This window comes from Protopterus annectens, chromosome 10.part0 (genome assembly GCF_019279795.1).
Source record: "Protopterus annectens isolate FY-2018-M chromosome 10.part0, PAN1.0, whole genome shotgun sequence".
Lineage (NCBI taxonomy): Eukaryota > Metazoa > Chordata > Ceratodontiformes > Protopteridae > Protopterus > Protopterus annectens.
The window spans coordinates 52,678,189-52,690,803 of NC_056744.1; the positions used below are offsets into that span (position 1 = coordinate 52,678,189).

General features: G+C 41.7%; 1 protein-coding gene across 1 annotated transcript in view; it reads right to left on the minus strand.

The window, feature by feature from the left end:
- NARF (nuclear prelamin A recognition factor) overlaps nt 1-12,615 on the minus strand; it is a 700,547-nt gene that overhangs the window by 471,826 nt on the left and 216,106 nt on the right. The window contains exon 3 of the mRNA XM_044085012.1: nt 9,855-9,935. Within this exon, the coding sequence (XP_043940947.1) occupies nt 9,855-9,935 (81 nt within the window). The remainder of the gene's footprint in view (nt 1-9,854; nt 9,936-12,615) is intronic.

Consider the following 12,615-nt stretch of genomic DNA (forward strand, 5'->3'; position numbering starts at 1 on the left):
GCATAGGGATTACCACTCACTTTGTATTCCTTGTTTGGGACCGGAGCACGACGTCGGGTGTCGGTTTTGTGCTAGGTTTAATAAGCGCACTATAAAACGGAGGTTAGATTGCGCTAGGTTAGTCTTTGGCAAGAGGTGTAATTATAATATGCCGTCGGATGTTCCGACGCCTGCTTCTACTAAGAAGCGCAAAGACAAATCTTTAAAGCCTAGGCAGGATGATTCGTCCATTTCGGACGCCGGACCTTTAGAAGCTACAGCTGAACAGGTGGATCCGGCTGAAGTTTCTGTTGAGTCCCAGGGGGAAACTTTGATTTTACAAGATGTGGCCTCTCAGGAGGCAGGTCAGGCTGAAGGGGCCTCTCAGGTTACTATTCTCCCTTCTATGCCTAAGGTGGTTAGGCCTTCTGCTACTGTTTCTAAGGCTCCTTCTAAGGGCAGGTCTGTTTTGCCTTCCTCTGGTGTCAGTTCTGGTTCTTCAGGGTCTGTGCCTAAAAGCACATGCTTAAAATGGCAGAGGATTTGATTACTTTAATTAGAGGTTCTATGCCCCTCCTGATAAGAGGCCCAGGATGGAGCCAGAGTTGGAAAGTTTGGAGCAGACCTCAGATGATTCAGAGTCTTCTACTGAGGACATTCAAGATTTCCTCCTTATTCTGATTCTGATGCAGAGGATTCCACTCCTTCTGCTTCTCCTCCGGAGGATTTTTCATTTTCAGAAACTCTGCATTCCATGAGGGAGCATTTTAAGTGGGAGGGACAGGATTACTCTGATTCCCGGAAGAAGCTTAGGGAGTTCTTGTTTTTACCACAGCATAGACCCTTAGCTATACCTCCGGTTTTGGATGTTGTTTCAGATGTTTTCTCGGAAGCTTCCCTTAATCCAGATTCTGTGCCTCCTGCCCCAGTTAAACCGGACAGGTATTACAGGGTGCCTGAGGCTCATAAATATCTGTATAAGAGTCCTAGGGCGGACCCAGAAACTATTAGTCAGGGACCTAAGGGTGTTAGAGCCTCTGTTGTTAAGAATCCGGTTCCTCTGGATAAGGTAGCTAGAGCTTTGGATAGATGGGGTAAGAAGGTGTATACCTCTTCTACTTTAGCAATGAGAGCTTTGAACTGCCAGTTTCATATGTTGAAGTATCAGAATTTCCTCCTTTCTCAGCTAAGATCTAAAGTGGATGCTTTGGCAGAGGGAATAGAGTGTAAAGAATTGCAGGATTTCGTGCATGTTTCTGAACAGGTGGGTAAGCACTCTTTGCAATGTGGTTTTAATGCTTTACAGGCTTCTTCTAGGGTGGCTGCCACTGGTTCAGTTATTCGTAGGCACGCCTGGCTTAAGGATCAGAATTTGTCTGAGCATGTTAAGTCTAGAATTCTGGATGCCCCTTTGCAGTCTGAAGTTTTGTTTGGTCCTCCTGTGGAGTCAGTCTTAAAGAAAATGGAAGACAAGGCTAAGTCTATGCAGACTGTTAAAGATTTTTTGCAGGTACAACCTCCAAAGTTTAGTAGAAATTGGCCTACTAAGGGGTGGACGTACCCTTCTTCTGATTCTCAGTCTAGGGGTAGATCTAGGCGTGGTAGGGGCAGAGCTCAGAGTACCTTCAGGCCGAGACAATGGAGTTAGCCTGCTCAATCTGCTGGTGAGGGCAGGGGCCAGTCCTTTCGTAAACAGGCCCAATGACCTGCATTTTCAGCTGCCAGATTCCTCTTGCCTGGCAGCTCCTTTGGGAGGAAAGTTGGCTCTTTTCAAGCAAAATTGGCATTTAGTCACCCAGGACAAATGGGTATTGGACATTATAAACCGAGGTTACAAGTTCTATTTCCATACCACGCCTCCTTTCAAAGGCATGGCAGACGTCCTCCTCGGCAAAGGATAGAGGCTCACAGACAAATTTCTTTACTTCTTCAAATAGGAGCTATACAGCCAGTTCCTCTGTCAGAAGTGGGCCTAGGATTTTATTCTCGCCTGTTTCTAGTTCCAAAGAAAGGAAACACGTGGAGACCAATTTTGGATTTATCTATCCTCAACACTTACCTGGACATTCCAAAGTTCAAGATGCTGACTTTACAACAACTTTTACCTCTGTTGGGAAAAGATCACTGGATGGTTACTCTGGATCTCAAAGAGGCTTACCTTCATGTTCCTATCAGGCCCAGTTGCAGGAGGTACCTGCGTTTTGGCTGGAAATTTACATTATCAGTTCTCTGCATTGCCCTTTGGCTTATCTACTGCCCAGAGTGTTCACAAAGGTTCTGGCTCCAGTGATAGCATTTTTCAGACTAAGAGGAATACAGATTTATCCTTATTTGGACGACTGTCTGATTATTGCACAAGAAAAGGACGAACTTCTTCATCATCTACAGTATGTGATGGCAGTGTTAAGATGCCTAGGGTATTCTGTGAGCGAAACAAAGTCCAGTCTAGTACCCTCTCAGGACATGTGCTTTCTGGGTGTGAGACTGAATACAGCTTCCCAGATGGCTTTTTTGACCCCGGACAAACAAAGAAGCCTTTCTCTTTATTTCCAGCAAATGTCTCTACGGCCCAGGCTGACTGCAAGGACAGTCCTTCAAGCCTTGGGGTTCATGGCATCTTGTATTCTGGTGCTTCCCAATGCCAAATTGCATATGAGGAAGCTTCAATGGTATCTCAAAAATGTGTGGACACAGCACTGCCAAGATCTAGACACTGTCATTCAGATAATACCTTGCATTCAGAAGGAGTTTTTGTGGTGGGCTCAGGAATGTCACCTAAACAAGGGACTCTCTGTGACCCGGCCAGAGGCGAGTCAGATTCTAACGACAGATGCCTCGGACAAGGCTTGGGGAGCACACCTCAATGGAAAATGGGTGCAAAACACGTGGCCTGTCAAACTCCAACATTTGCATATCAACTTGAAGGAAATGTTAGCAGTCCAGTTTGCATTGATGGCTTTCAAAGATTTACTTAGGGCAGGTGTTGATTCAAACAGACAACACTACTGTCATGTGGTACATCAACAAGCAGGGGGGAACCCATTCTTACCCTCTTTGCAGGCAAGCGATGATTCTGTGGGAAACTGCTCTCAATCTACACCTCAATCTTCAGGCAAGGTTTCTCCCAGGAGCACAGAACTCCTTAGCAGATGTATTGAGCAGACAAATAGTGGATCCTCACGAGTGGAAATTGGATCCTCATGTATTTCAACAGTTGACAGTGTTATGGGGAACTCCAGACATAGATCTGTTCGCTTCTCCACTAAATTACCAGTTGCCAAAGTTTTGCACAAAATGTTTCATCACACAGCTTGGAAGGTGGACGCTCTATCTTTCAGTTGGAACAATCTGCATGTATATGCCTTTCCACCTCTGCCTCTTCTTCCCAAGGTACTTTTGAAGGCCAGACAAGACAAGCCAACCATGATTTTGATAGCACCGGATTGGCCTCGACAACACTGGTACCCACTACTGCGGAGTTTAGTACGAGAACCTCCATGGCCTCTGCCTTTGATTCCGCACCTTTTGTCACAAGAGGACAGTCACTTCCTCAATGTCAAGATTCAGTCTCTGCATCTAACAGCCTGGCATATTCTGTTTTAGACTCTGAAGGGTCTCAGCTTCCACAACAAGTTTTGAATGTTATTTTGGAGGCCAGGAGGCCTAGTACCAGGAAAGTTTACGCTGATAAATGGAGGAGAGTTTTTATTTGGAGCAAAGGAAAGGACTTTGATGTCTCCAAACCTGATTTAAGTGTTGCTCTTCAATATCTTACTGAGTTATTGGACAAGGGTTTGTCTTTCTCCTCAATAAAGGTCCATGCTGCAGCCATTTCTGCTCACTATGATTGTGACCCTCCTTTATTCTCTCATCCTTGGTTTAAGCAATTTCTTAGAGGGGCAAAGAATATAAGACCCCCACGTAGAGCTCCTACTCCTGCTTGGGATCTCAATTTTGTGTTGGAAAAACTTACTCTACAACCTTTTGAGCCTGCAGCTACTGCCGAGTTAAAGTATTTATCATGGAAAACTGCTTTTTTGTTGGCCATTACCTCTGCAAGAAGGGTTTCTGAATTACAGGCCCTCATGGCAGTGGAGCCTTTCCTGATTTTTCATAAGGATAGGGTATCTTTGCGTACTAATCCTTCCTTTATGCCTAAAGTGGTTTCTAGTGTGGCCTTAAATCAAACTATTCATTTGCCTACTTTTTATGCAAACCCCCAAAATAGGGAGAAAATTTTGCATACTTTGGATATTCACAGGCAGTTGCGTTATTATTTGAGCAGAACCAAGGAGTTCAAACAGTCTCAGCAATTGTTTGTTCATAGGTTCATACTAGGCTATCTGCCCAAGGGCATTTATAAGCCTAGCAATTGTTTGTTTCTTTTGCTTTGGGTTCACAGGGTAAACCTGTTTCAAAACAAACTATTTCTAAATGGATTGGGTTTTGTATTTCTTTCTGTTATTCCCATCATGGTAAGGAGATTCCTGCTGGAATCAGGCCTCATTCCACTAGGGCTACTGCTACTTCTACGGCCTTTATAAGGGGGGTAGCTACAAAAGACATTTTGGAGGCAGCTACTTGGAGTTCAGTGCATACCTTTTCTAAACATTACCACCTTCCTCTTTATTCTAAGTCTAGGGCTGGATTTGCCACTGCAATTTTACAGGGCATTTTAGCGGCCCCTAATGCTTTATGATTTTTACCATCCTCCCTTTCCCGTTGCTTTGGGATTCTACCCATAAGTAAGGACTGCAGTAATGTGAGATGAAGAACATAGTACAGTTTTGTACCTACCATAAATGTAGATGTTCGAAGATCCACATTGCTGCAGTCCAATTTACCCTCCCTCCTTCCCCTCTGTAGTTTGACTTGGTGCTATGCTTTAGGTGATGGTTGTTGTTGGGCATGTTTTTGGGAGGTATTCTGTTTTTGGCTGTGGCCTTCTGACATCTGGGGCAAGAAAAGACTGAGGATATGACGTCGGTCATGCGCCTTTATACCCTGACGCTCTGATGTCAGATCTAGGCGCCCATGACCAACGTCAGCCTAATACTTTGGTATTCGGGCCAACCGAGGACAGCGGACTACCCATAAGTAAGGATTGCAGCAATGTGGATCTTCGAACATCTACATTTATGGTAGGTACAAAACTGTACTTTATCATGAGTGTTTCTCATTTTCTGACTTCTTGTGTTCAGTTAGCATTAAGTGTGGTGTTTCAGTGGAGTTAAATACTACAAAAGGACATCAATAGAATCTCATTAATTTTAGCTTGCATCCTCTCTTCAGATTATGGAAGCCAAATAAGCATAATGCCCAACCCACAGTTTAACCATACAGCCTTCACTGGGGATTATGGATAACTCCATGAAAGGTGACCAGTCGAGGTCATTCTCCAAATATTCCAATACAGGGGGTCGGTACTGACAGCACAAGACAGGTGAGCTAGCCATCATGATGCTCTCATCATTGGCCAGTGACTGTAATGAAACTGATCCCTTGTTAAATGAAGGAGAGCTCACAAGCAAATGTGAGGTCATCTGGTGAATGAATTTTACATGAGTAAACTTTGGCCAGTGCCTGGCTTCCAGATCATTTACTTTCTCCTTTGTCAAGCAATGACCAGCGACTGTGTGATGGACCTTCCTGCCAGTCCCTGCACACGATATCATCAACACCAGATACAGTCTTCACTGTGATGCAGGCTTCACGATTTGCCTGTCATCCAAGGGAGACTGGAACAAACAACTTGTGAAAAACTTGCATTATTTGGAATGCTTCACAGTATGCATCTTTCCCACGTAATATAGACAGCACCAGTACAGGTCATGTAACTTATCTGTCAACCACAACAACAATTTGAAGGTTTGGTAATTTTCCAGTGGCAACTACATTTTTATGCTTAACTGAGAATTCTCAACTCTAAAGTCAACACTTTCAGTGGAATAAGGCAAGATTAAAAATCTGAACAAAAACTAGGGAGAACAGGTGCAGAAATACCCTTCTCATATGCCACATGACATCATGTCACATGCCAGCTGGAGGCAAGATCATAGATCAGGGGGTGTCCAACCTTTTGGCTTACCAGGGTCACACTGAGTGAACAGAAATTGTCTTGGGGCCGCATATAAAATAGATCATATAGTTTACTCTTTTGCTGCCACGGGTGACCAAAGCCGACCTCCTGGCTGTACTGTAGGTGCATTCGAACAATGAATAAATGTAACATATGCCTAATATTTGCCTTAAAATTCTAATTCTTAATCTAACAGCGTACCTTCGTTGAAGGTTGTGCATCAGGGCCGGCAACTCGGCATGTAAAAATCTACTGCCAATCATTAGTGGACCGGAGTTCCGCTGTGGCAACCCCTAACCAGGAAAAGCCGAAAGACAACAACAACAACTCTAGCATCTTAGTTTATATATATATATATATATATATATATATATATATATATATAAACAAACTGGTATGGAATCCTTCCATTTTTATGAGATCATACCTCTTGATTTTGCTGGTTTCTTAAAGATGTTTTATGGCACATAGGGAAGAAGCTCTGACTGAAACACAGAGCGTTGAGGTAGATTATCACCCAGGTGCTGGAGGAGACATTGATGTGGGAAGAGGAATGATGAGGTACAAGGCTGCTCCTTTTTGGAGGGAGCAGAATGTGAGAACATGTTCAAGGGCACACCCAGGACACAAGAGTTGGTGGTGATGCTATAGCTATGATAACAGCTATCAATCAAATTGCTAGATGGCTGGGCATAATACAGGACATATTCATTATATGAGGAGGTGGCTCCCCATGGCACCCCTGTGCAACTACCATGTGATGTATAGCATACAAGTATACCGGGGGTGAGTAGGGACACAAAGAAAAAACTCAGCTGGACAATTATTGCACTTGTGCATGCCCTGTCCACTCCTTGAACTTGGATGTTACTAGGCCCTTGGGCTGAGAAACCTTCTCATTTAGAGTGACACACTCATTGTGGAGGGGACAAATCCATGGTAAGCTTCCAACATCATGGGAATCATTAAGTATGTCATAGAGGTGTGGGAAACGCTGTGGATCTAAAGTCAGCAGTAGATGCTCAAAAAGTATCTATATAGCAAAGATTTTTCATATCGCCATTCTTTGCAATCATGATGTCTGTTCTAAGATGCAGACTTGTTATATAGTATGAAGACCAGAGTGATCAGTAAAACTCAAGAGATCTGCATTGGTATTTATTTGTCAGAGTATAGTAAAGGGCATCAGTGCCATTATCACAAGAATATGACGTGGAGTCAGTTATCTTTAAACCTCCAAATACTAACTGCTTTCTGTTTGGCCAGTTCTACTTCCTGTAAATAAATGGCTATACTTCCAAAAAGATGACTATAGTCCCAGAACATTTTCAAGGCATGGTACTGGAATAATTACATACAATAAAACTCATAGTCTGTGCTCTCAGTTCCAAAGGCAAAGGAAAAGTGCATCTTGAATTTTAATTATAAAACAAAATTAAATTACAATTTTTATACTACAGTATTCACTTCTAAATAGAAATGCATCTTCTTTTTAGGCCCAATGTTATAGCAACGCAAGGTATTTATGTCATTGGTAAGATTTTTTTTTTTAAACTGAATGTTTTAGTCTATCAACATATTATTACCATACCGGCCTACAAATGAAGCTGTCTACAAATGTCAATATCCCCACATCACTCTTCCTGGTATCATTATAAAATTATCATAACAAACAAGAGAATATTCAGCTTTATACAGCCCACTGCATGAGCTAACAAAATCTAGAAAAACAGACTGCATATTCTCAAATATGTAAATGTCTTCCTAAACGAGTAAAATAACTGCATGCTATACATTTAAAATGACAGTAAAAATCATATAGTCTGAGGAATAGCTATTTTAGATATGATTTCAGAAGACACCCTAATGATAGGATTCTGAGATATACTTAGTTGTCTGCCTGAAAATTATGAAATGAATACGAAAGAAACAGTAACCAACGTGTATATAGTAATATTAGCGATACCTAGTCATACAGGACCAAATTTCTGACTCTCTTGAAATGTTCTAACAAATTTCACAGGAAAATATGCCAGAGCTCTCACTCCAGAATTTACTTTCGATTGGTGACTTCAAATAGAAAGACACATACACAATTGTATCTTCATGTAGTGTGGGTCACTGCTTAAGTCTAAATTTGGTAGAAAGAGCAAGCATAAATCCACCAATGTAAAACTTCCTTAAGAAAAACAAGCTTGGTTTTTATTTCTGAAGCAGTACCACTATAAAATAGATATATTCTGATGTACTGTATTCCTCTGAGCAAAAGTCATACCCTCAACCGTAATGGAAACGGTTTATAATACAGCAACTGGACTTTAACTAAGCATGCTAAATAATCCATATGTCAATCCCTTTGATTTATTAACAAAATTTTCAGGGAATTATAACATGATGTTCTGACAAAACATACAGCGTTCTACACTTAAAGACTTAGCTGATTGCCACCGATTTGTTCCCCACTCTTTGTGAGCTCAGAGGAGATACCAGTCATTGAAAATTCATACAGTTGACAGGTACGTTAATTCAGGACAACACACACACGCGCACACACACACACACACACACACACACACACACACACACACACACACACACACACACACACACACACACACACACACACACACACACACACACACACTCACACCTGCTTTCACGCACACAAACATTTTGCTTTCATGCATGCACTCACTCTGCACTTACCTATTAATACAGTTGGGTGCTGCCCCTTTCAAAGGCAAGGATGGCAAATCAGTACATGAATCCCTCTTCAGCGCAAACACACACTGATTCTTCGGCGCAAAATAACACAGCAGCGCAAACACACAGATATTACTTTTGGTGCGAAAAAAACAAAATGGGAAGGGTGCATGCGCACACCAACGTTGCGGTTACAGGTCACTGTCATGAAAAATGAAAAAAGTGTTTTGACACATGCGTACATTGAAGTTGCCGTTAAAGGTCGTGGGCCGCAGGTTGGACACATCTGTCATAGATGAAGTTTTAAAAATCTGCCAAACTGATAATTTCACTATGCAATCTTAACAGTTATCCAAATCCAGGCAGCTTTCAAAGCCATAGCTGATAGATTATTGTTTCACAAAGCTATTTGAATAAAATCTCTGATCATGCATTTCCGATGCATTTCTCCTAGAAAATGAATAACAAACAGCAGAAAATCAAGAGTTATAACCACCTGTGATAAAATCCTAAAAGATGAACGATAGGAAATCAAGTCCAAACAGGTCAATCAAACAATATGGCTATCAATCAAAACAGCAGCTAGAAACACCCTACAAAACGTGTGTAGTTACACATTATATTTACTTTTGATATAAAAGAACAATTACTTCATATGCTACATGATTTCTCATGATGTTATGCAGTATGAACATTTCATTATATTTTCTAAGGCTGATCGTAAGATTTTCAGTTACACTCTACTGTACAAGCAAAAAGCTGTGTCTTCAAAAGTCAGTCTTCTGCTATGGTGTGCTGAGCTTCACACAAAAGGATGAGAGAACATATACTTTTGCTACAATGACTAAGCTGATTGCACTGAAGAAAAGCTAAGCACTACACAACATACATTTTTTGCCATTTTGTGCCAATATACATGTTATATGTAAGTATTAATATATATATATATATGCATGCTATTATCAAGCACATTTATCAGTCCAAGTGCAGCAGGCAAGCCTGCCCTGGATACATTACTAGGTTTCTAATTACACCTGATTTTCTTACAGTGTCTAGAACTCTGAACAGACCTGTTCTTTGAGAAAACATTTACCTCTTCATCATCATCACTAGGACTGGTGACATCTGTTGTCGGGCCTAGCGTTCCTTCAGTCTTCTGCTTTTTATTACATTCCTGAAAATAAATGTAAAATAGCTGTTAGCATGACAAAGCATCAGTCACAAACTTGAGAAAGCTTACCATCTGAGAAGACAATTGAAGTAATACAAAGAAAGTAGTATTCTGTGTAAGTACACCTACCACAACATTAAATCTCAGAGGAGCAGTCACCAGGACATTAAGTCATAACATTTGGGTTTATGATGACCTTATCTATTTTCCTAGCCAGAATTTTCATCAGCAGTGCCTTTGTCCAGAAGAGGACTAACATTCATCTCACATCAGTATTCCTTAACACTCTGGTCAGTGCAAAGCGTTTAAATACATAACGTGAACTCTCATGAGCTAACTAAAGGGAAAGCTTATATGGCATAGTGGTATGTTGCTCTAACTGTAATGCACAGGGTCCTGGGTTCAAGACTTGGCAGTGAAACACATGGTGGTAACACAACATTTTGGCTTTACTGGAAAGGCTCACCCAAACTCTGCTACAGTTTGCTGTAAGGGAAAGGTTAGTTTGCTTTTTATTTGTTGTATTATGTATTACTTTATTGCCTTTTTCTATTTTGTATACTGTGATTTGTTTTCTTTACACTGTATTTTACTTGTTTTCTGCTTTTTAATGCATATTAAAACTTGAAAAGAGACCATAGATCTGTCTCTTTTGAGACAGACAGAAAATTTTCCCACCATCCCACCCAGTTAGTGTGTTCTTAAACACCACTGTCTTTCTAGTTTCCTGCCCCTTATGTTAATTTGACCATATATCTCTGCTTTTACTTGTTGGTGTGAGTAAGCACAAAATTATCATTTTGTGAACTCACTCCCCTTCAACTATTTAAATTTATTGGCCATCTTACTGTATTCCATAGTACAAGAATACAAAAGTGACCACCCCCTTTCAATCTATCTTGCTGTTTTAAAAATAGTGACTCTCCACTAAAACTTAGCGTTTTAGACAGGTAAAACCTAAGTTACCTACTTTCATATCCAACTCCTCGTGTGCAAACTGCAGTATTTAGGATAAACCATGTTTTTCATCTTACCTTTAAGCATCTATTGCAAAACCACCAGCCTCTCAGTAGTCATCTTGGGATTAGTGCTTCTGTTTTCTCCTGGTGAGAGAAGGAGTGTATTTACATTATTTCCTGGAGACTGCTGATCGCCAGAAAGCTTAGTAACTGCTTTATAGGTGACAGCTTGGAATCTGTGCTTATATTCTAATCCTGGTGAGAGCAGGATCAGTGTGTGTGCCTTTGATTCCTGACTCTTTCTGGTTGAAGAGTGAGTGTCTGTGCTTAATGTACCTGAATGCTCTGGTTGCTATTTGAGGCATCTACCAGAAAAGGGCTACAAGCCTGCAGAACCTTGCATCATCTGGGGCAAGACTATGGATCACCAAACAGGCTGTGGCCGGCTTCTCTTCTTGGGACTGGTGCTAACATTTTGCTTCTAGTGAGAGAAGCAAAGGAGTATTGTATCCCAACAGAGTGAAGCTGTGCTGAGACCAGCATTAGTAGTAGCCAGGCAGTAGCCATTCACACGACTTCCCTCTTGACAAGCTAAATTCTTTACTTTTCAGTAAGTACTGCTTGATTTCTTCCTAACTTCAGAATAACTGTCTAAATACTTCATTCTTAAATTTTCAGGGTCTAAGTATTAGTTTCCCTCAAGTGTTTGGCAGTGCTCTCTACAGACACCTTGAGTGACATTTTTCCTTTTAAAAGAATATATAAGGAAACAGCTCCAGTACTTAGTAATAATGACCATCCCTCCTGGCATGTCAGTTCCCTGTGCTTTCTCCTATTAACCTGGTGAACTTGGGCATTGTGAGGCAGTGTAGCAACTGCCTCATGTACACAGACAGCCCTCTCCTCTTACCTCCCAACACTCAGACTTGTGAGAAATGCACTTATATATCCAAATTGGAAGCCATGCACTCTCAAGCCAAGAATAGCTGGTTAAGAGGAGAAGGTCAACACCTGCACCACACCATATGCAAAACATAGCCCTCCAGAACACCCACCATCCCAGCTCTCACATAAAAACACAAACCACACACACCTTTGCGGAGGCTCTCATTAGAAATCTACCCAAACAGCAGAGACCTCCAAGGCAGAAACACACTTGGCCACCACAACACAGTGCAAAACACAAGACACATAGGTTGAAGGGCATACTATGAAAGTGAGCTAAGCCCCCAAGACAAAACAGCTTGCCCAATACAATAATCATAGGTGACTCGATAGTGAAGCACAATGATGTCCCACTCACTAGGCTGAATAAGGAGAAGGTAACAGTCAGCAGTCTATCAGGTGCCAGAATCAGACAGCTCACGCACTCACATCACTCCTCAAGTACAAGTATGATTCTGTCACTGTCCATGTGGGTGTGAATGACCTGAGACACATCTCCATGGACTACATGAAGAGAGACATGGAGGAGCTCTCGGATTATGTGGCCCAGGCAGGTATGACCCTAGCCCTGACCATCATCCTACCGTCACTCAGAATGATACTGCAGTACAAGCAAAAAATGACTGACTTCAATAACTGGCTAAGTTTCTGGTGTCATTCCACAGTGTGAAAGTAGCAGACTCCAAGTCAGACTGCCGACCAGTCAAAAGTGGAGTCCCACAGGGATCAGTCCTGGGTCCTCTCCTGTTTGGCATCTACTTCTCAGAAGACCAGGCCAA